This window comes from Heteronotia binoei, chromosome 21 (genome assembly GCF_032191835.1).
Source record: "Heteronotia binoei isolate CCM8104 ecotype False Entrance Well chromosome 21, APGP_CSIRO_Hbin_v1, whole genome shotgun sequence".
In the NCBI taxonomy this organism is placed as follows: Eukaryota; Metazoa; Chordata; class Lepidosauria; order Squamata; family Gekkonidae; genus Heteronotia; species Heteronotia binoei.
In genome coordinates, this window is record NC_083243.1 from 165,870,665 (window position 1) to 165,895,850 (window position 25,186).

General features: G+C 43.0%; 1 protein-coding gene across 1 annotated transcript in view; it reads left to right on the plus strand.

Moving 5' to 3' along the window:
* Nucleotides 1-17,776: 17,776 nt before the first annotated feature.
* Nucleotides 17,777-25,186, plus strand: part of LOC132590224 (acyl-CoA (8-3)-desaturase-like) — a 47,965-nt gene continuing 40,555 nt past the window's right edge. The window contains exon 1 of the mRNA XM_060263188.1: nt 17,777-18,056. Coding sequence (XP_060119171.1) covers nt 17,874-18,056 — 183 coding nt within the window. The 5' untranslated portion in view covers nt 17,777-17,873. The remainder of the gene's footprint in view (nt 18,057-25,186) is intronic.

A 25,186-nucleotide genomic window follows, 5' to 3' on the forward strand; every position in this document is an offset into this window, starting at 1 on the left:
CCGGGGAATAAGGGGAGCAAACGCTAAGTGGGAAAACGGCCCTAGTGGTTAAGTTTATTTTAGTGGTTGTTAAGTTTATTTTAGTGGTAGAATCATAAGCCAATGGGTTGTGTTAGCCAAATTGCTCTCAAACAAGGTATGGGGGAATTATTTAGGTGGGCAAAGATGGCAAATTAAGTGGGGTCAATAACCCCACTAATAAAAAACTAACAAGTCACCAAGTCCGGATGGCATACATCCAAGAGTTCTGAAAGAACTCAAAGTTGAACTTGTGGATCTCCTGACAAGAATATGTAATCTTTCATTGAAATCTGCCTCCATTCCTGAGGACTGGAAGGTAGCAAATGTCACCCCCATCTTTAAAAAGGGTTCCAGAGGAGATCTGGGAAATTACAGGCCAGTCAGTCTGACTTCAATACTGGGAAAGTTGGTAGAAACCATTATCAAGGACAGAATGAGTAGGCACATTGATGAACACGGGTTATTGAGGAAGACTCAGCATGGGTTCTGTAAGGGAAGATCTTGCCTCACTAACCTGTTGCATTTCTTTGAGGGGGTGAACAAACATGTGGACAAAGGAGACCCGATAGATGTTGTTTACCTTGACTTCCAGAAAGCTTTTGATAAAGTTCCTCATCAAAGGCTCCTTAGAAAGCTTGAGAGTCGTGGAGTAAAAGGACAGGTCCTCTTGTGGATCAAAAACTGGCTAATTAATAGGAAGCAGAGAGTGAGTATAAGTGGGCAGTCTTCACAGTGGAGGACGGTAAGCAGTGGGGTGCTGCAGGGCTCAGTGCTGGGTCTCATGCTCTTTAACTTGTGGACATTCAATGAAATTGCTGAGCAGTCGGTTTAGAACTGATAAAAGCAAGTACTCCTTCACCCAAAGAGTGATTAACACATGGAATTTACTGCCACAGGAGGTGGTGATGGCTACCAGCATAGCCAGCTTCAAGAGGGGATTGGATAAACAGCAGAGGTTCATCAGTGGCTATTAGCCACAGCATATTGATGGAACTCTCTGCCTGGGGCAGTGATGCTCTGTATTCTTGATGCTTGGGGCGGCACACTGGGAGAGCTTCTAGTGTCCTGGTTCCACTGATGGACCTCCTGATGGTACCTGGGTTTTTTGGCCACTGTGTGACACAGTGTTGGACTGGATGGGCCATTGGCCTGATCCAACATGGCTTTTCTTATGTTCTTAAGAGGACAATGTTGTGTTGGATAACAAGAAAATAAAATAATTATTCTATGGATCAGTAACTTGAGGAACAAAAGAGAAAAAACATAAAATACTATTTTGAAGTACTGAAAAAAGTTGTAGCTGTTTTAAAGTTTTTAGTGAAAGAGGTTTGGCATTTAGAGGTCATGAGAAGAAGTAGGGCTCACCAAATAATGGAAACTTCACGGGGGCCATTGAACTTATTACAGAGTTTGACCCATTTTTACATAGACATCTCAAGAAATGTAAAAATGGAAAAAGTCAATATTACTTATCTAAAGCTATGTATGAAGAACTGATAGAAACCATGGGGAAGCATGTGCAAGATGAAATTGTGAATCAAATCAACAACCTAGACACCAAATACAACTCTATTGACCCTACACCTCTGTTGACCCTCTATTGACCCTACAACTCTGTTGACCCTACACCTAACAGTGCTCCCTCTAAGCTGAGTTAGTGTGAGCTAGCTCACAGTTTTTTAGCCCCTGGCTCACACGTTTTATCTTAGCTTAGGAAAAATGGCCTCAGAGCAAACTAATTTATTCATAGCTCACAACTATAATGCCAGTAGCTCACAAAGTAGAATTTTTGCTCACAAGAGTCTACAGCTTAGAGGGAACATTGCACGTGACCTGACACATATTAACCAGGTGGTAATTGTGATTCAATACTGCTATAATGGAAAACCCTGTGAGAGATTTTTAACATTTATACCAATAGAAAACCATTCATCCATGACCTTATTCAACAAAATACAAGAAGTTTTGGGTGAACATAAGCTTTCACTTGAAAATATCCATGACCAGTCCTATGTTAATGCATCTAGCATGAAGGACTCAGAGAAAGGGCTGCAAGCACTCTTTAAAAACATTAACAGGTATGCAGACTATGTACCATGTTCAGCCCATTCACTCAGTCTTGTTGATGTAAAGGCAATGTCTACTGTGCCTGCAGTTGTTGGACTATTTTGGCATTTTGCAGGAGCTGTATGTTTTCTGGATCTCCACAAAGATGGGGAATTTTAAATCCACAGGGCAATCTAGATTTTCCCCTAAAGAGCTTATGTGTAACTAGATGGTCTGCACAATATGAAGCAGTCTGGGCAATAAAAAATGGATATGAGTATTTTACAAACTCTCAAATATATTTTTGAAGACTCAGAAGAGAAGCCTGAATGGAGAGAAAAGGTGGCTGAATGTGCGCGTGTGGTTGCAGCAAGGCTCTTCCAAGGTCTGCGACATAATCCACAGAGAAAGGGTTAAAAAGCTCCAAAAATTCTCTTTCTAGCACATCTGAGGCTTTTAGACAAAAAGTAACAGTGTTTCCAGATGGAGACAATCTGAATTCAAAGCTCATTTGAGTCAGAATGCTCTCCGTAATGGCAAGAAGAAAAAAAAAGGTGTCCTTTTAAAATTGAGGCTTGTCTGCACAGCATAGCAGTCTTTTGCCTATTGCTTTCTAAATGCTCTCAAAGGCGATCCAGATAAAAAAATCATTTAGAGTTCAAAAAACAGTCCATGCTATAAGCTACTAGCTTGATGGCAAAAACCAAGCACCATCTGCTCTGCTATCAATTTTGTTAGGGATTTCTGTTTGAAATTCTATTTCTTAATCTCAAACAGTGCGATGGATCACTGGATCAAATTATCATTGAGAGGCATTTAACATGAAAAAGCAAAAACATATTTATTGCTACAGGGAAAAGGTACTGGGAGATAAAACAACAAACACTATAGAACTACATGCTTACACCAGAAGATCATGTGCTTAATGGAGGCTACTTCCTCCTTCTTCTTGACCTCTCTGGGCCCCCAAAATGTAGATCCACCCCTGACTACCTCAACATAGTTGTGGCAATGGAAACAACAAAAAAAACTAATTTGACTCTACCATAGAAAAAACAACAAGCTACCATTAAAATTGACTTATATACAATTGGGTAGGGTTGCCAATCCCCAGGTGGGGGAAGGGGATCCCCCAGTTTGGAGGCCCTCCCCCCGCTTCAGGGTCGTCAGAAAGCAGGGGGAGGGGAGGGGAATGTCTGCTGGGAACTCTATTATTCCCTATGGAGATTTATTCCCATAGAAAATCATGGAGAATTGATCTGCGGGTATCTGGGGCTTTGGGGAGGCTTTTTGGGGTAGAGGCACCAAATTTTCAGAATAGCATCCAGTGCCTCTCTCCAAAATACCCCCCAAGTTTCAAAAAGATTGGACCAGGGGGTACAATTCTCTGAGCCCCATAAGAAGCTGCCCCTATCCTTCATTATTTCCTATGGAAGGAAGGCATTGAAAAGGTGTGCCATCCCTTTAAATGTGATGGCCAGAACTCCCTTTGGAGTTCAATTATGCTTGTCACAGCCTTGATCTTGGCTTCACCCCTAATGTCTCCTGGCTCCACCCCCAAAGTCCCCAGATATTTCTTGAATTGGACTTGGCAACCCTACAAGTGGGAAATGTCAGAAAAGCCAAGGACTGAATGCAGTTGGGCTTCCTCTTATCCTGGCAGGACCAGAAGGAAGACTCCTTCCTTGAGGGCCACCAGTCGCAGACCCACCGCCAACCAGGCCAGGCCAGCATCTGATTGGCTGGCCAGAAATATGAGGCACCCAAGGCCTGTGCTGCCTTGGAGGCTCTTGGAGAGCACCCCTCCCCCACTGATGGCTGCAGTATGCTGCTGTTTCATGCCTTGCCTGTCTCTTCCTCACCCCAAGTCTGCTTTTTATCATCTGAGTGTGGGGACTCTGTTGAGGCTGGGTGAGTGGGTGTCAGCGTGGCATTAAAATTTAAACAGTCAAGTTATATAATGGAGTCATCATTGCCCTAAGGTCCAAACTAGATACAATTGCAGCAGGCTGATTTTTTTTTTAATTGTGGGGCTATGATGTACAGAGTAGAGTACGGGGGCAATTTGAGAGGTAACTTAAGAGATATTCTGGGAAATCCCACACCTCACGCACCTTTCACTTTTTAAATTGTACACCAAAGTCCACTTTATACATGTCTGGGGCCAGAATTTCACTTTAAAAGAGCTGGTGTTGTCACATCTAATTTGGCTTTTTATATGCAAACATATTTTTGTTCTACAGTTCTTTCTAGCCAAACAGATTTTTGAAGCATTAAACAAAATCTGCAAAACCTGTTTACCAAAGATGGTTATGCTAGTCCGGGAAATGACATTACAACTTCCAGAACTCTGGAAAAAAAACTATCTCCAGTATACTCAAGTCATTAAGCTTTTAAGAAGAAAGGAACAAATGGACCTTGTTAAAAACCATTTTCCATGACTCCTTCAGGTTGCACTTCAAAGTAATCAAGCTGTTAAGTGTACAGTCTGTTTTTGCCTCAGGGTCAGAAAACAATTCCAGAATGTATAATTCAGATCCCTTTGCAGCTTTGGAAGCTACCGTATTTTTCCTTGACTGGGAGATTCATGCAAAGATGAAGGGAGGGGAAGTAAATAACAGTTTCTACTGTTAATGATTAATTAGATGCTGCACAGGAAATCCCTACTGGTCCATGTTTTCAAGAATCAGCTTCCATATTTCCAAGAGCAAGCCTCTGTCTCTCTGCCTGCATTTCCTCTTCTAATAAGATATATAAATAGGTTTGGGAGCATTTAATAGCCTGGATTCAGCCTTTTCCTGAGAGAGAGAAATGAAACAAATAACGATGGATTCTGCCCAAAAAGGTCAGCTGGGCTGATAAACAACTTGCTCAGCATGGGCTAGCCAGAAAAACTAGCAAGAACAGCACAAAGGAAAGCAAATTATCATGGTTGAGAGGAAGATTTACAGATAGTGAACTCCCCCAGATTTAATATGTTTTTGTGCAGCATACCTTTTGCTAATGTTAAAATAGATACCGGTGTGTTTTATTGCAACATTTTAAATGGGTTTTAGGCTCTGATTCAGATTTGGTAAGGAGGTTCCAGTAAAAATTTTGGTGCACATCAAATATTACTGGATTTGAATTTATTCAGGTAACAGAGCACTGGAGAGGAAGAGTTTCTTTGTAATATTTATTTGCAAAGGTACAAGAAAAGGTAAAGAAAAAGGCATTGTTATATTCAGAGAGTGAAACTTTGCATTCCAAGGTACCATCAATCAATTCACAGCCTTCCTCTCTCTGTCTCTGCATCCAAAACTTTTGTTTTTCACACTAACATGCACCTGTCTCTAACAGTCTCATTGTTCTTGTGTAACCATTATGATACGTGGTTAAACTCAAGCTATCCATTCCAGGCTATGATGATCAAAATAACACATGCTCATAATTGCATTTACTGAACAGGGATCTACATTGACCTTTGTGAAGGCTGATCCAGGGCTTTTTTTGAGCAGGAATGCACAAGAACGCAGTTCTGGCTGGCTTGGTTTCAGAGGGTGTGGCCTAATATGCAAATGAGTTCCTATTGGGCTTTTTCTAAAAGAAAAAAGCCCTGGGCTGACGACATGTGTTGCCTTTCTTTCAAAGTGCATAATATATAATAAGCATGTCCTGAAACATCTATTCACCCAAATTCTGCCCTGAAATCATTTTTTGGCGGTGCACTGTGTGAGCTCCTGCAGGGAACAGTTTATATGTTTTGTCACATCAGTGAAATTATTGAGATGGAAACAGGGAGAATGGAAGTGGGAGGATAGACTAGACAAATCAGACAAACAGGGACAGGGAGAGAAATTTTGCTGGACTAGCAGAGTTAATTGAGTGGCCTGTTCTGGTATGTTTCTATTAACTACTTTTCACCGGAGATGAACTCACTGCAAATGCAGATGACCACAGCTGGATGCTATATGCTAGCGAGCATATAATAGCAGATGTTTTCTCTCATGGAGCTTTCATTACAATGGCCCGATTCTTGCCTGCGGGAGGCCTTTGGAGACCTTGTTCAGTGTGAGAAATCACACCATGCCTGAAGCCAGCTAGCAAATAAATTCATGCTCAGAGCTGAATGAACTACAAATTCTCTTTGTAGTCCCTGCCCCAGCGTTAAAAAGTGGCTTTTGGTTTGCAAATTGTAAATTTTTGTGGAATTCCAGAGTACCTGGGGAGGCCTGCATTTTTATTCTAAAAGAACACTTTGGGTAATTCTTACTAAAGGTCAGGGGCGGATTAAGGCTCACTGGTGCCCTAAGCACTAACCAATCTTGGTGCCCCCCCTCCTTTCCACACTGACCTGGACCATTTTAGTTGTTGACCTGTCTGACCAGATATACAATGCAGGTTGAAGCATTATATTATTCATATAATAATACAATATACTGTACCAACTAAGCCAAGCTTGGGCTACATAAAGTTCTACAAAAATGCAATACAACATCTATTTTAATATTTCACAAGTTAAATGTATCAAAGTTGCAGTATTCATTACTTGAAAGGCATTTTTCTATATTTCATTTTCGCAAAATCACTGATAACATCCTCGAAATTAATACTTCTCAGAATGTCTGCTTCAATTGTTTATACACAGTGAGTTGAGTCTTTCTTGAAGCATAACTGACCTATTTGGGTTTTTTACACGTTTCAGTTGTGAGAAAGACCCCTCTGTTGTGCAGTTGGTGACCATTAACGTTAAAACTATTCTTAAGGCAATTTCAACATTTGGAAAGGCACACTCTAGTTTGTCTTCTGTAATTGTGTTGTGAAGTTCCATGTGAGTGAAAGATGTTTTCTTGGTTGTTTTAAACTTATGAAGTTGCTGAGAATTTCTGAGTTTGAGAGTGACTGTGTGATTGCTGAAAATTCTGAGTTTGTGGTTGCTGGGGAACTGCTGTTTGTTTGGTTTGAGTGGGCTGAAGGTGATTGTTGCTGATCAATTAGGAGTGGCTGTGTTCCCCATCCTCTTTGCACTATTAAGCTGCGCCTTGCCGGAGGCTGAGCACATTTCAGAGAGCTCTGAGAGAGATCAGAGAAGAAGTGCTACAAGCGTGAGGTTTGGCTTTCTAAGCCGCTGGGGAAAGTTGCTGAGAATTTCTGAGTTTGTGTGACTGTGATTGCTGAAAATTCTGAGTTTGTGGTTGCTGGGGAACTGCTGTTTGTTTGGTTTGAGTAAGCTGAAGGTGATTGTTGCTGATTGATTCGGAGTGGCTGTGTTTCCCACCCGCTTTGCATTATTAAGCTGCGCCTTGCCAGAGGCACAAGCCTTTGGAGCGAGCTGAAGGGCGAGAGCTAAAGGGCTCTTGGCCTGTGGCTCTTAGCCTGGGGGCTCTGTAAGGAACAGGAACCCAGATCCCTATTTTCCTTGTGTTCCCAATAAGGTAAGTAGACCCTCCAGAAGGAGAGCCACATAAATAAACAGAATTTAAAAGGGGACTGTGTATTTTTGAAAAAAGCTATCATGAAGGTAGAATGCCAGCAGGGGGGTGGGGGCTTTCCAGTGTTTTGCACAGTCACATGTATGACTATCTGCCCACAGGATAGAAATCTTGGGTGTGTGCTTGATGCAAGGAGCTCCTGGTCCTCAGGGAACAAGTTCGTACCCTTGAGGCCAAGGTGACTGACCTGGAGAAGCAGAGACAGTCAGTTAGGCATTCGGAGAAGACTCTCAGGGACCTATTAGATGAGCCCCACTCTGAACGTGGCAGCCCCGTTGCTGCCAGGAAGCATGAGGGTTGAGAGGGAACAGGGCACCGGGCTGAGGATAAGAGGAATGCGCCCTCAGTAGGGACCTCTTCTTCAGTTGGTGAGCGGGTATCCTTTCGTGCCAAGGAACCATCCTTGGGCAGGGAGAGAGGGGGGGTCTTGGTAGTTGGTGATTTGATCCTTAGGCAAGTAGACAGCTGGGTGGCAAAACCGCATACTGACTGTAAGTAAGTAAGTAAGTAAGTAAAATTTTATTTATATCCCGCCCTCCCCCGCCAAGCAGGCTCAGGGCGGCTAACAACAGCAAAACAACAATACATTTAACAAAACATTAAATTAACCCCAAACCGATTAATACATTAGTTAAAACAGTTACTAAGTCTAAAAACATTAAGTTAGATCTGACAGTGCTTAAAAACATTAAGTTAGATCTGACTGTATGGTGACTTGCCTGCCTGTGTGTTGTAGATAGGCTGATAGTGCTGGGGAGGAGCCAGTAGTCGTGGTGCATGTTGGCACCAACGATGTGGGGAAATGCAGTTGTGAGGTCCTGGAAGAAAAATATAGGCTGTTAGGCAGGAGACTTAAGGCCAGGACCTCCAAGGTAGCCTTTTCAGAAGTGCTACCTATTCCATGTGCAGGGCTGGAGAGACAGGCACAAATTAGAAGTCTCAATGTGTGGATGAGATGATGGTGTAGGGAGGAAGGGTTTAAGTTTGTTAGGCACTGGGATGCTTTCTGGAACAAGTGGGAGTGGTACAAAAGAGATAGTCTCCACTTGTCCCCAGAGGGAACCAAGCTCCAATCAAAAAGGTGGCAGAGCAGGAGATGAAATGTCTCTGGTTCGGAAGGACTCATCTCAAAGAGATGAAGGGTTAGCTGTTACTTTTCTACCAGGTAATGGATCAGAGTTGTCCACTGAGATGGTGACAAACGGTATGATGGTGACAAACGGATAAAAGGAAGTACTTCTTCACCCAAAGGGTGATTAACATGTGGAATTCACTGCCACAGGAGGTGGTGGCGGCCACAAGTATAGCCACCTTCAAGAGGGGTTTAGATAAAAATATGGACCACAGGTCCATCAGTGGCTATTAGCCACAGTGTGTGTGTATATATAAATTTTTTTGCCACTGGAGTGTTGGACTGGATGGGCCATTGGCCTGATCCAACATGGCTTCTCTTATGTTCTTATGTATGGGCTGCCTGCCAAAGTCTCGAGGCAGCAGGAGGAAGGTTGCGTGCCTAACTTGCCTGGGAAATTATAGATGTTTGTATACAAATACTGGAAGTGTTCGAAGTAAAATTGGTGAGTTGGAATATTTAGAGTTGGGGGAAAACATAGACATTGTGGGAATTTCAGAAACTTGGTGGAATGAGGAGAATCAGTGGGACACAGTGATTCCTGGATATAAGTTATATCGGAAGGATAGGGAGGGAAGGGTTGGAGGTGGGGTGGCTCTGTATGTCAAAGAGGGTATACAGTCCAGTAAGGCTGAGGTCAAAGAATTAGATTCCCTTCTATAAATGCTTTGGGTCGAAATAGAGGGCCCAAAAGGAAATTTAACTATGGGAGTTTGTTATCACCCACCAAATCAAAAGATAGAGGACGATTATAATATGATGGAAGGATTAAAGATAGTGGCTAAACGTAAAAATTGTGTTGTAATAGGTGATTTTAACTACCTGCAGATTGATTGGGTCAATATGTGTTCAGGTCGAGAGAAAGAGATTGAGTTTCTAGATGCTCTCAATGACTGTGCTATGGAGCAGATGGTCACAGAAACTATCAGGGGTGGGGTGATCCTGTATTTCGTCCTAAGTAATGCCCAAGACTTGGTGAGAGATGTAAAAGTGATCGCACCGCTTGGGAGCAGTGACCATAACGTTATTGATTTCACCATTTGTATAAATAGAGAGTTGCCCCAAAAGACCAGCACAACTATATTTAACTTTAAAAGGGGTAAATTCTCTGAAATGAGGAGGCATGTGAAGAGGAAACTGAAAGGAAAGGTAAATACATTCAAAACCCTTGGGGAAGCTTGGAGGCTATTTAAAACTACAATCCTAGAAGCTCAGATAAAATATATACCACAAGTTAGGAAAGGCACAAACAGGTATAAGAGAAGGCCTGCATGGTTAACAAAGAAAGTAATGGAAGCTGTAAAAGGTAAGAAGGACTCCTTTAAGCGGTGGAAAGCTAGTCCTAGTGAGATTAATAAAAGGGAACACAGGCTGTGGCAAATCAAATGCAAGACTGTGATCAGGCAGGCAAAAAGGGACTATGAGGAGCATATTGCAAAAAACATAAAAACCAACAATAAAAATTTCTTCAGATATATTAGAAGCAGGAAACCACCCAGGGAGGCAGTGGGGCCCTTGGATGACCAAGGGGTAAAAGGATTACTGAAGGAGGATAGGGAAATGGCTGAGAAGCTGAATGCATTTTTTGCCTCCGTCTTCACTGTGGAAGATGAGAAGTGTTTGCCCACTCTAGAATCACTAATTTTGGAAGGGGTGTTGAAAGACCTGAGACAGATTGAGGTGACAAGAGAGGAGGTCCTACAACTGATAGACAAATTAAAAACTAATAAGTCACCAGGTCCGGATGGCATACATCCAAGAGTTCTGAAAGAACTCGAAGTTGAACTTGTGGATCTCCTGACAAGAATATGTAATCTTTCATTGAAATCTGCCTCCGTTCTTGAGGACTGGAAGGTAGCAAATGTCACCCCCATCTTTAAAAAGGGTTCCAGAAGAGATCCGGGAAATTACAGGCCAGTCAGTCTGACTTCAATACCGGGAAACTTGGTAGAAACTGTTATCAAGGACAGAATGAGTAGGCACATTGATGAACACAAGTTATTGAGGAAGACTCAGCATGGATTCTGTAAGGGAAGATCTTGCCTCACTAACTTGCTACAGTTCTTTGAGGGGGTGAACAAGCATGTGGACAAAGGGGACCCGATAGATGTTGTTTACCTTGACTTCCAGAAAGCTTTTGATAAAGTTCCTCATCAAAGGCTCCTTAGTAAGCTCGAGAGCCATGGAGTAAAAGGACAGGTCCTCTTGTGGATCAAAAACTGGCTAATTACTAGGAAGCAGAGAGTGAGTATAAATGGGCAGTCTTCGCAGTGGAAGACGGTAAGCAGTGGGGTGCTGCAGGGCTCAGTACTGGGTCCCATGCTCTTTAACTTGTACATTAATTATTTAGAGTTGGGAGTGAGCAGTGAAGTGGCCAAGTTTGCAGATGACACTAAATTGTTCAGGGGGGTGAGAACCAGAGAGGATTGTGAGGCACTCCAAAGGGATCTGTTGAGGCTGGGTGAGTGGGTGTCAACGTAGCAGATGAGTTTCAATGTGGCCAAGTGCAAAGTAATGCACATTGGGGCCAAGAATCCCAGCTACAAATACAAGTTGATGGGGTGTGAATTGGCAGAGACTGAGCACCATGCTCAGTTGGTCAACTTGTGAAAGATCAGGCATTGAGTCCACAGACAGACTGAAGTACCCAGAAACATTAATTTTATCAATGATGACAGAGTGCACTTTCTTTGCACTCAATAAGCTCCTCACATACGTTTTGGACAGGTACGAAGGGTTGCCTTTTCCAGCATTGCCATACCGTGATACGTGAGCAGCCAAGAATGGGTCAAACCGACTTATCAATTCTAGTAGCCCCAAATAATTCCTATTATTGAGGGACCCAAATTTTTCCATTGCAACACAATTTGTCACATGGCCCATTGTGGTGCTGACATTCACTGGGTCCACAAGCAACCCAATAAGTCACATCATCACCATAGAATTCATCCCACAACCCTGGGTCCTTAGATTTGTTCATTTCATCCTTGGTCAGTTCTCTAAACTCCTTGGACAGTTCAAAAGCATTTACACATCTTGTCGTGGAAGTAGGTCCAGGTTGTGGTACTTCATCGTGTGCAATGTCATCATGAAAATTTGTCCTTGCACCAACACTGCCTGTTTCTGATGAAGGAGATAGATTTGATTCACTTCCTGTCTCTGAAGACTGACAATGGTTTTGATCTGGATCATCTTCCTCTGCAGTTTGTAAGAAGAAATCTGTCAGCTTTCCTGTCTTGGCTACAACAGACAGATTCTTTTGCTCATTCTCTTTTGCACGTTTTCTCTTTTGCGCACCACTCAACTGAACCCGCTTCATTTTTGACGTTTACATGGGGCTGAAATTAAATAGGGGCAAAGAGGGTAATTGAAATGACTGTCATGACAACTGAATTCGGCTCCATCATTTTACTTTTAAACACGTGCATTTTACTTTTAAACATAGCCTATGACACTGCACCTCACCAACAAAAAATAGAAGATAACCCTAGGGTGCACCATGATCAATTTGCACTATTTTTATCAATTTTTTTAAACAAATCTTCATTCATTTTTTTTTCTTTTCACCCTCTTCCCAACTTTGTGGTGCCCCCTTTGGCCCTGGTGGCCTAAGCACGTGCTTAGTCTGCTTAATAGTTAATCCACCCCTGCTAAAGGTGAACTGTTTGAGATTGCCTAGTAATAAAGTCAGTCCTGCATAAAGTTGCCAGGTCTTCCTGGCCACCAGCAGGGGATGGGGGAGTACGGTTGCCAGATCCAGGTTGGGAAATTCCAGGAGATTGGAGGATGGAGCCTCGGGTGAGCAGGGTCTACCAAGTGGTACAATACCATAGAGTCCACCCTCCAAAGCATCCATCTGAGATGAGCTGTAATTCCAGGGGATCTCCAGATCCCACCTGGAGGTTGGCAGCCCTAGAACTTGCTCACTCTAGCCATTGAGCCATGAGACCAGCTCAAGTACTTTCTTTCAGCAAAGACTGCTGCTTGCCAAGTAACACAGAACTGGGCTCTAGCCTCCCGTTTCTTACTGTGCTTTCCCGTCATCTTGTCCCCAAATGCACCAACCTGAGTGGGATGCTGGCTGATCAATCAAATACAAGCTTTTCTTTTGCAATTGATTCATGTTATTATGCCCATGTAGAGGGGAAAGATTGTTTTATTATGCCAGTAGTGTAGTTAAATAGCTACAAATATTCCTCAGAGAGCATTGTTAGTCACATAACTGGACATTGATGGCTTTTGATAGCTGGTGGCTACTGGCTACTGGAAAGTCCCTACTGTTTGATTGCAGGGGGAAAATATTTTGGCCACTGGAATATTGCAAGAAACAGAGAAAAGTCTGATTTTTCTACAATTGGTTTGCAAGAGTCAGCCTTGAGGAGGGTTAATTTCAGGTATGCATGATTGCTTTTGGGCAGCTCTTGCTGCTTGAAAGATTTGCACAGTCTCTATGTGTTAACTTTTTTCTTCATGGTGTATTTGGTTATAGTGTAAGACTAGGTTCTGGTAGAACTATTTTCAGATCCACACTCTGTCATGGAAGCTTGCTGAATAACTTTGGGCTAGTCACTCTCTTTCAGGCTACCTTACCTCACAGAGTTGCTGTTATGAGGAGAGGAAATGATTATGTAAGTTGCTTGCAATCCCCATTGTGGAGAAAAGTGGGATATAAATATCAAAATAAATAAATAACATGAATAAATAAAGACATTCTGACAAAAGATAAAATTCAGAATTTTCTGCTCACAAGGAAAGTGAACCTTAACAAGTTACTCCTGGAAAGTCCAAAGGATGAGGGAAGCCATCAAATAATATTTTATTTATTATTTGTGTGAAACAGCTTCTATCTGGCTTTCTTGTTTATCAGATCTCCAAGGCATTTTAAATTACAAAGTTTAGAACATGATTGTTCTTAAAAATTTAAAAGCCAACAGATTCAAGTACATTAAAACTCATTAGAAAATCACAGAGATTAAAGCATTCTCTAAGACTAGCAACTTCATAGTCCTGCAGAAGAGTTTCAAAGTTTGCAGACTGAAGGTCATCTTTAGCAACTATGTATTTACTTCACTGCCTTTCTCCCCAGTGGGAATCTGATGTGGCCAAGAGGGATAGTGCAGCAAGTAGTATTTCCCTTGGGAGGACCGCCCAGAAATGCAACACTGCTCTCAAGGTCTTCTCTCTAGTGACCATGCACTATAAAGATTGTGGGGTTCTGCACAGAAAGACTTCCAATGATGCTCTAAGGCAGACTTATTATGAAGAAGATAATCTCTGAGATGTTGTGGCTTTTGAAAATGTATCTCTTGGGGCAGAAGGGTAAACTGGGGCTTTATTTTGTTAGTCTCAAATTGTGATGTTTTAAATTATGATTTGTAAGATGCCATGGGGAAAGGTAGGGCATAAATATTTTAATAAATAAATATAACTAAAACACATGGCATTTTGGAAGTGTCTGCAGCTAAACAGTGTTTTGAACTAGTAAAAATCCTTGAGTGGGACATTCTCTTGGCTTGGCTTCGCGAACGAAGATTTAAGAAGGGTGCAATAGTCCACGTCTGCTGCAGGCTCGCTGGTGGCTGACAAGACCAATGCGGGACAGGCAGGTCCGGCCACAGTGGCTGCAGGGAAAAGTCTGATTTAGGGTTGGTGCTGTAGCAGTGCGATTCTTCCTCAATCTCCTTTTGTCCTCAAGACCAGCTATGCGTGCGTTCTCAAAAGAAGAGACAGCCTGGTGGACGGTGTGCCTCCATGCTTTGCGATCTGAGGGGACATTATAAAAAGTAGAATAAAGAAATTAGAAAGATTTTGGAAGAAGAAATTATGTGTATAATAAGTAAATGAGGATCACAATAACAAAACTGTCTCACACACATCAATATCTACACACACACTCAGAACTTTTTAGTAGAAAAAGCCCAACAGAAACTTATTTGCATATTAGGACACACCCCTGACACCAAGCCAGCTGGAACTGCATTCCTGCTCATAAAAGTCACATATAGCTTGATTGATGCTTGCACATGATGAGACCTTCTTGGTGGCAGCATTGAGATTCCTGCTCTGTTACTCCTATTCTTTACAAGGATGGTAAACACGCTTTCTGAAGGGATTTAGTTATTGGATGACCTTGTTAAATTGGTTGCTGGGTTTGGGTTCTGTATTTTGTTGACCTATAGATGTTCTTGTCTTTGGTTAACCTGTGGAGTGGCTGAAGGGGCTGCTGGTTTTCCATGACTGTTGAATCTTCTTCCCATGACTGCTGGGTTTTAATTATAGATTATTTGTGGACTCTATTTTAATTACTTCATGTGATTAAAGTTATATTTTAATGGTAACTTATTTGTGAAATGTTCAGTTTTGAAAGGCAGGATAGAATTATTTTAATAGATGAATCAATGCATCTGGAATTTATTTATCGCTACTAAAATCTTAATAATGAAACAAGGTCCTTTGTTTTCAGATTGACTTGCTGAATCCTGGGATATTACAGAGATTACCAGAATTATGGATTTTGTTCATAAAAGGATATATGTTATAAAGAACTTCATCAAATGATTCAGAAATTATTTGTTGATCTTATTACTCTATATTATAATGAGGATAAAAAGAGTGCCAGTCTAAACAAATTTAGGAGTGGGTGTACTGCGACTGATGTTCTGTGAGTCTTTTGTTTGTAATTTTGTATTTGAATAATAAAAAATAAACCAATTACTAATTTTTGATGGCTGGAATGTGATTCTTAGCTCACAGAATTCAAATATATAAGTGCCAATGCTGCCTACCTATACCTTGAATTTCATAACCAGGGGCGACCCGATGCCCCAAGGCGCCCTAGGCAGACTTACTGCCTGGCTCCACCCGCAGCTCTATGCCCCCCGTGCCTTCTCCCTCCCTTCCCCACCCCATGTTGATTTCAATGCTGGAACCAGCTCTAGTGCCACGCTCCGGCTATCTAAAGCACCCCCCCCTTGCCGATCACTCGATCGGCGGGTAAAACCGCACCGTGGGGCCTTGCTCACAGTCTGTCAGGAGAGGGAAGGAGTCAGCAGCAGTGGGGCCGCTCTTTCAGGACACTGAAATTAGCAGCAAGTAACCTGTTGGTCCTGACAGACTGCGAGTGAGGCCCCTTTGCGTGGTTTTATCTGCCGGTCGAGTCATTGGCGGGGGGGGGCTTTAGATAGTCGGAACGCGGCACTAGAGCCAGTTCCGGCATTGAAATCGACATGGGGTGAGGAAGGGAGGGAGGAGGAGGAGGTGCAGTGGGGAGGGGGGAGGCATGGGGGGCGCGGAGCTGTGGGGGGGAGGCGAAGCGAAGGGAACCAAGGGATGGCCGGCGGCAGTGGGCAGAGGAAGCATGCAAACTGGGTTCTAGCCTGGGGCACCAGGAGCGGGTAGGGATCCCAGTTTGGTGCTCTCACCCTCCTGGCGCCCTAGGCAACCACCTAGTTTGCCTAGTGGGTGAGCCGGCCCTGCTTACAACACTAGAAGGGCCTTTACCTTAGCTAGGAGTATGTCTCTGCCATCTGCAGTTGTAGAGGGGAGGTATAAAGGGACTCCTTATGCACTTAGACTCTGTTCCTGTTCCCAATCTAAAATAGATTCTCTGGAGCATATATTCTTTAATTGTTCTTTTCATATGGTGAGTTGAAGGGAAATTATTAGTCCGCTATTGGAAGGGTTCCCTGGCAGATCAAATAAACTCAAATTAGATTATCTTCTGTCAGACAGGAACCACCAGACAACAAGACAGGTGGCTAGGTTCTGTTCCCAGGTTCATAAAGAATGCAAAAAGCGAGACAAATAGGGCAAACTGTAAATCTTTTAACAAGTTTTAAAGTGGCTTTTTAAAAAGGTTTAAAGGGTTAAATAATAAATCTATTATATTATTTTTTACTGTTATAACCCTCAACTCATCAAATATATGTAGACTTTTTGTGGGACTTTTTATAAGGTACTTTTAAGGTTGTTCTAAATGACTTACATGTTCTGGTCATTGATTGTATTAATAAACTGACTGACTGAGCTCACAGAATGCAGACTACGCTGCTTCTGCAACTACCTTCATTTGTGATGTGGACAATCAAGGATCAGGCTGGACAGAATCATAGGGATAAAGTTAGTGGCACTTGTGGGGGCAACTGGGATGTGCACTACTTGCCCATTGGCGTGCTGCCAAATGTACTATGCAGATGTGCCTATCACTCTCTTTATGTCTGTCCCAAAGCCTGCAAAAGAATCTCATAAGGCTTGAAACTAAGCTTGCAACATGGAATCAAGTTGTTGTGGCCCGAGAGAGAGAGAGAGAGAAATTAGCAGCAAGTAACCTGTTGACCCTGATGAGAAGCACCCAGCTGATAATAAAAAGAAAAAGAAAAGGGTAAAGGTGGTCCCCTATGCAAGCACCAGTCGTTTCCAACTCTGGGGTGATGCTGCTTTCACAACGTTTTCTCGGCAGACTTTTTACCGGGCGGTTTGCCATTGCCTTCCCCAGTCATCTACACTTTCTCCCCAGCAAGCTGGGTACTCATTTCACCGACCTCGGAAGGATGGAAGGCTGAGTCAACCTCGAGCCAGCTACCTGAACTCAGCTTTCGCTGGGATCGAACTTAGTAGAGTTTAGGACTGCAGTACTGCAGCTTTACCACTCTGCGCCACGGGGCTTTTAGCTGATACCAAGAATGCCAATTATCATTCTAAAGATCTGTATAGCAGCCTCCGTGCAACCATAACGTCAGCAAACAGAACAACAAAGGTGCCACTGGACTCTATAGTTATCCAGAGTCTAAATAACGGTGTTGCAATTCAGAGGCAAAGAAGTGCAGATTCAGCGAACCATTTTGGGAAAGGCGTGCGCTTGCAAGAGGCCAGCAGCCAAGCGAGATGGTCAGAATAAAGTCGCTGACCAATGGGCTTGCTCTCTTGGCCATCCGCTGTCGGAAATTCAGAGGCTGCAGTGCACAGACGAAAATGTACAAATCCGTCCTCTTATCCATTCTAAGAGCCAGGAAACTCGACAGTCCAATTGGTTCTTTGAAAGGCGTGGCCCGCAGCAAGACCTGACCAATGAGACACTGGGAAGGGGGCGCGGCACAGGCTGATTGTTCTGCTGCTGCGGCGCCTAGACTGAGCCGGCGGGGGCGAGGGACGGTCAGAATCTCCGCGGTTGCTCGGAGGTCACTGTAGCTTTGCAACAGCCGGCAATGGCGGAGGTGGACTCTCCCCCTCCGCGGCTTTTCACCTGGGAGGAGATCAAGCTTCGTTCGGGCAGGGAGTCGGAGCGGTGGCTGGTGATTGACAGGAAGGTCTACGACATCAGCCGGTTCCACAAGAGGCACCCGGGGGGCTCTCGCGTGATCAGCCACTATGCCGGGCAGGATGCCACGGTGAGAGGCAGCAAGGGCTTCGCGAGGGGGAAGGGGAGGCAGGTTGCATTGCACGTGGGGCAGCAAAGCTTCGCCGGGAGGGTCTTCGGGGAATGGTGCCGAGTTTTGTTTTTTTTGAGGAAGTGGTTGGAACGCTGACGGGTGAAAAAGGTCGTTTGGGGACATAGAATCAGAGGGCAGCATCCGGTGGCGTTTACGGATGGGAGGGCCCGGAGTTGGATTCATCATGTTTGCACCGATATAATAAAGCCGTTTGTTTGGAATTAAGTCCAATGGGACTTGCAGTGTTTCCCCGAACAGGAATCCTTATTCTTCATGTACTTTCCTGGATTAGAGCCCTCATATGCTATGTAGTAGGTCCCCACTGGGCAGGCATCTTTAGGTATGAAGTATACAGACAGCAGGTTCAAGAGGCTGTGGATGCAGGAGGTGCTGACTAGTGTAATGTTATTGTATAAAATCTAAATGTAATCAATGAAGTACTATAGTGGCAATGGGCTAGTGTCTTAGCACTATGCCTTCACATTCTTCATGCAAAGAGAGCAGAATAAACACGATGCGGAATGTTCATAAGATTTGAATTGTGCACACAGCGGTAACTCTGCCTTTTTTATCCAGCTTTTTATTTAAGACCCCCCCCAAAGGCCCATGTCTTATCATGTTAAGAACATGCCTATCAGAGCAATCTGTCCAATCCAGATTTCTCTTCCAGCATCCTGTTTCTAACAGTGTCCATGCAATCTGGTTTAGGGTGCAGAACATCATCTTTGTCACTACAGGACACCAGAGCTACAGAGGAATCATATGAAGCCACCTGAGTCAGTGTCACCTTCCAAAATTAGAACAGATAACAAAAGTGAATTCGTGTACAATCAGTGTTTCATTCAGCAAAATGAGTAATGTTTACCAGTATGATTGCTTTTCTCTGTTTTTTCCCTTTTTCATTTTGCATTTGTATATTTAGCAACTCTACCTTGCCACTGGATGCTTTGTTCTCACCTTTTCCTAATGAGAAAAGCAGGATAACTTTGGGCTGTTGTGAAGAGGATACTGTGTTCTTCACACACCAAGGAGATCAGCTGCCCTGTTGGAGTGTGACGTGTACACCTGTACAATTTTAAAGTGAGCCCCCACCCCAGCATGGTGGGCCAAGGTGCTCTTCTTGCTCCAAACAACTATGTGTGCATGCGATGAGGGGACATTGAGCAGTTTTTAAAAATATCCCTTTAAAATTGTAGTGCTGTCCATGGACCTCACTCATGAATGCTCGCTCGCCCTGTCTGTCCGTCCATCATCATCATCAAAAGCAAGAGGGCAGGTAGAGCTGGGGGAAGAGGAACCTTTATACCAGAAACATTAATTTTATATAATTGTCATGGTTTCCCCAAATAAAGTTGGAAAATATAGACAGGTGGACATTCAGAAAATCTTCTATTAGATGCTCTAGTTTCCCTTCACCTAAATACCAACCTCTAATTTCCCTGAGAAGACAGCATGACTTCTAAACCAGTTTGATTTTGTTAAACCTTCTTATAATTCCAAGCAGACATTGGTATTTCCCTGAAACATTCATTCACGATTCATTGTCTTTTCAGGCAACATTTCTTCAAAGGACTGGAAGAATGGTGTTCATTCGAATGTCAGCCCATCTTTCATCAGTCTTCTAGTTGATCAGCAGACCTTAAGCTTTTAGTTGTCTTTTTTAAGTGCATTGCTCATGTATGTGAACTGCATAAGCACTAATAGTTAACTTAAGAGCTTTCCATAATTTATTTTATATATATTACATTTTATGTAAGATAAAATAAATTATGGACAGCTCTTTAGGCAATCTAGTTAAATGCTGGTGCTTACGGTCTGTATTAATGCAATACACTTCCATGAGCTTTTGAGGAGTTTAGCATGACATACATAGTTGTTTCCTCCCACCCTTCATCTTTATGGCAATCGTGTCCAAGTGATGTTTAGAAAGTGAGTGATTAATTCAGGATCTGGACTTTATGGCTGAGTGGGGATTTGAATCCAGGTTTTCCCAACCATAGCTCAGCGTTCTAACCAGTGTATTATTCTGGTTCTCTAGTTTTTAATTCTGGGTTGTTCCTATTCCTTGGTTGAAGATATAACAATTTCCACTTAGAAGAGCTAAATGCACTTACTCAAAGCTAACTGTTATCTTTGTAAGAGCTAGTATACGCAGTCAGCAGAAGCAAAGCAAATCAAGTAAAGCTTTTCCTTGCTGGTACCACTTCATGCTGCAGGGATGGAGAGTTTTTCATTGCTCCTACATGGAAAAAACACACCAGAAAATGAACATACCATTGAGAAGACTAGGCTGAACTTTTCTTCCAGACTTGCCAATTTTCTGCATGCTGGTTTCCCACCCCTCTGCTCTCTCATGCAGATGCATTCAAATAATCTCTTCAGATGGTATAGACCAGGATATATATTTATTGCTTGATTCTGCTAAGTCTATCAGCTGGCCCTCACAAATGGCATTCTAAGAACACGTACGCATTCAAAATGATGCTGCCTATAAAACTAGGAGGCACATGATACTCTACATGCAAGGCAATATTTTGTTGCACAGCATTGTGATACGCAGTGCATGCACATTCTTTACACCCCAGGCAGATGTAATAATATATTATGAATGACTCACTCACTCTGCATATGCTGCCACTACTGCTAACTAACTGCATGCAGTTTGGTCACTCTATTCAGGAGCGCGCATTCAGCATGTTCTTTACTCACCCTTTCTTTCAAGTACTCTGTTTGTGCAAATGCACATACACTTATGGTTGCAACTGGTTGAACAGTTACAAGGGGTTGTAGGGCAGAAGGTACTCAAGATTATGTTAAAGTATTTTTAAACAAAGTTCTACATGCCAGTTGGGACAGTCATGACCCTTTTGACTCAGAATATAGTTTAATTGTCTTATAGTTGGTTTTGATGTTACTGTGAATGCCATAGCTTTGGTGTTTTAACCAGAATGCTTATATACTGACAGCAGAGGAATCATATTCACAGCAGTAAAGTGTGGTGATTTTACTGTGTCTGTTAAGATCCAGGAGCTTCCTCTATAGAGATGACAATGTCTGAATATCCATTTAACCTTTTCATGAACAGTTTGTTTCGATTGTCCTTATCTCTGTCTTCAACTTCTTCTGGGGACAGTAATGGCTTTTTGAAAAATCTCTTTGTAGCTCTGATTTATTAGAATCATCAGCAGTTTTACAACTGAATACATAAAGCTGCCTTACACTGAGGCTGTTTATTGGCCTGAACAGCTGAGGGCTGCACTCTGGTATTGGCTCTCCAAGGCCCTAAGTAGCCTTAATGGCAAACATTATGGAGTTAGAACAGCCTACTGTCCCCAAGAACTGCTCAGTATTTTTATAGGGCTCAATCTTACCAATTGGCTCATGAAAGAAGGAGGAGAGATCTCACTCAGTTCCCCTCATCATAGGAACCCAGTAGCCTATGTGACTTTTGTCTGTGAAGGTCTCCTGCCCCTTGGCTACCAGGGCGAAGGGCTGCAGGATAGGGCGGGGTATAAATTGAAGATTAAATTAAAATTAAAGGCAGGGAAAGATTCATGCCCATTAGCAGACAGCAGGATCCAACCCACAGATTGTAGTCCAAGAAAGTAAGCAGCAATCATTCCAATTAGTTTCTAGTGAATACTGTTCCCAGTGAAATAGATGATAGGTGACTAGTTCACAGTGTCCTCAGGACTTAACAAAATGAAACGCAATAGTGTACAAAATTACATCCCAATGGTTTTTTGGAAAAGAGAGGAGGGATTTCAAATGGTAAAATGTGCTTTACACACACACATTCTGTCTCTGCTCTACATGGGCTTCTTTAGCTGTGTTTCTGTAATAGAAGTCCAGTTGCGTGTCTGCCTATGAAAATCTGTTTGGAATTGCATAACTAACGAGAGGAGGGGAAAATTGGGAGTGGAGAAGCCCCAGGTGAAAGACAGTTGAGATTCTCACCTCTCCACCACTTCTCCCGTTCTTTCCAAATTCTCCCCTCCTGAAGCAGTTTTGATCTTAAAAAATGGCAGTTGTCTCAGACTTTTGTGCAAAATATTTACTTGGGTCTTAAGCCTCAAGACAGGTAACCTAATTTCCTCCCCCTGCCCCCCAAACTGCATCTGGAAGATGGTGGAAGAATGACTCAGATGACTGGCTTACTACGAACAGTGCATTCCACATGCACATAATCAGGCAGTGTGCATGGTGATTGTGTAAACTGACTCTTAATAAGTTGCTCGCAGAGCTTATATACTTTAGCCTGGATTTAGCAGTATGCTAACAGCATATTTGTAAACTCTGAAATGAAGCTGTGTGAAGCTGAGTGTACTGTTCTTATAAGGGAAAAACTGAAGCAATTACAGTTTTTAAAAAGAATCCTTTCCCCAGAATTGTTTTTTTAAAAACCCCAAAGCATGAAGCTGTTAAATATAAGGAGAAATAGTAATTCTGTATTTGTATTTTGCTGCCTTGCAAAGCACTGTGATTTCAAGGAAGTGCACTGAAACCCCCTGCTCAGTTCCTCCCTCCTCTCCTGGCTAGACATTTTTGCCAGGTTTTACAGCCATAATTGTAACGATTGGTTGAAACTTGTGGTACCACCATCTGCTGCTCTGCCTCTGGACCACCCCCTTTCCCCCTTCCAATAAGAAAACTGACAGGAAAATACCACTCTCTTCCCCCTCCCACATTCTTCTACAGATAAACGTGAGCACAGAGTATGAAATCACCCTTTCTTTTGAAAGCAATACACTGAGCTGAGCTATAAGTGGCTGTATCATCTGCATTTTCAACAGTCTGGACTGGTGACCAGTTTAAAAAGAAGCATCATCTGAAAGATCAAAAGTGTATGGCAGCATGTGCCATGTTTAGCAGTGAGGTGGAAATGAGGGATAAAAAGCTAGAAGGACCAGGAGAAATGTGTTTCTTTCCTGAGTCTATTGAAGCAGGGGAAAAGGAGAGTGAGATTGGTGGGGCACAGCATAGGGGCAGTGCTGAGAGACTGGGGTGGGGTAGAGGGTCTAGGAACATGAGATGAGTGGTATTTGGGGGGGAAAAAAGCCTGACCCTAAATAGTATAGGATGGGAATGGCTTTTTGTATCCTGTGGACTTTCAAATCAATTTTTAAAATTCTACTTAGAGCACTTTGACAATCTCTCCGTATGCATGTGTGAAAAGTAGACATGCACTTTTAAAACTGCTTGTGCCCAATTTGTAATTGATTGGTGGCCATACAGCAAAGTGGATTAATAGCTGCATGTTGCTATTCCAGTATTTTCTGTCACTTGTGAATGGAACTGTATTCTGTGAGGTGCCTTTTTAGTTTTCATTTCCATGTTAAAAATCCATTTTGGGGTATTTTTTGTGTTTATTTTTGTGTGTGTTTGCACTTGGAAGTCACGGTGACCTTTGGTGACTGAATCCCTACTGGAGGCCTGGAGGATATTCAGGGAGGTGACTGAATAAATCCTGCCCCTGCCTCCCAACTGCTGGTATTCCAAGGAGGTCTCCCATCCAAGTACTTGCCAGAGTTGACCCTGCATAGCTTCCAAGATCTAATGAGATCAGGCTAGCCTGGGCTATCTAGGTCAGGGCTATTTTATCACATTTTAATATCTCTTTTTTTGGACACCTTGGTGACTTTTAACCAATGGACCAATTTCACACTAGGGCTTGTTCTGGGTGGAGAGCCCTTTTGCCACCAGTGCTCTCCATTTTGGCACAAGCTGCTGCAGAGCTGCCATTTGGTGCACTGCTTTCCCATGGCAAGCAGAAACCACTTGCCAGAGGATCTTGCTTGTGGTGGGAAAGTGGTGCGCCAACTCACTTCTCTGAGGCAGCTTGTGCGAAAATGGAGAGAAGCACCGGAGGCAAAAGGGCTCTCCACCCGAAACAAGCTCTAGTGCGAAATCTGTCATGGAGTTTTTCCCTTACTTGAGTCCATCTCCTTTTGTACAACAGGGTTCATTTCTGGGGCATGGTCTTTACTTTCTCCCCCCCCCCCTCCCCAGTCTCCTGTAAAAGCGGCAAGCTCAAGAAAACCCTTGTCAATTTCACTGTTCACTTTTCTCCTTTTCAGAACATGTGTGTCCACCAAAGTTGGCTCACATCCTGAGACTTACGAAAGACTGAAATCCACAAAGCTGGGAGATCAGAAAGGGGCATTGCTGTAATTAACATTTCCCCTCAATGTGTCAGTTTCACAGGAAGCAGGACAGTGAAAGAGGTGATGAGGTGGGTGGACAGTTTCTGCAGAATGGTAAAGTTGGTTACATACTGTTCAACCATCACAAACCACATCCATAAGGAGATCACATCCAAATGTAGTTGCAGAGTAGTGCAGGCCAGCATCAAGGGAAGGCAAGGGGAAGAGTGTCTTCTGCTGCACTAGTTTGTGGTCTGGTGATGTTCAAAGCAGTAAGAACATGTTGCAGACAGCAGTGGCTCATTAAATGAAGCAGTTGATCCTTGAGTGGTCATTAAAGTGCCTGAAAATGCACATGTCGCTTTGGTGTTAGGCCTAATGGCAAATGAACGAGGTATCTTGAATCAGAGCATTACAATTGCAGATTGCAAGGTGGAATTCAAGTGGCTGAATACTCCTAAATACAAACATTCCTTGGGCATAGCAAACAAGCATGCCATAGAAAAATGCTCTAGCCTAGCTTCCTCCCTAATTGCTATGTGTGTGTGAGAAGAGTATTCTGCCCTTTGTAGTCTGAAATGGTGCAGTCCAGAACACTGTTTTACTTCCCCATCTGTTGTTTATGGGAACTAAGCCTTAGTTTTATTTGCATCATGTTGACCCCACAAAAAGCCAGTGTTGGACTAGGATTCTGGTTCAAATCCCCACTCTTCAGTGAATCTCACTGGGTGACTTTGATCTGATCCTTCTTTCTCAGCCCAGCCTTCCTCACAGGGTTATAGTTGTGAGGATAAATTTTAGGGAAAAGAGAATTATGTGTGCCACCTTGATCTTCTTGGAGAAAAAAATGCACCAGATCCATCTGTTTTCTTTGTTAACGTCTTTAGGACATTCAGTTCAATCAGGGCTATCCCATATGTAGAGGGGGAAAACCTTGCTGAAATA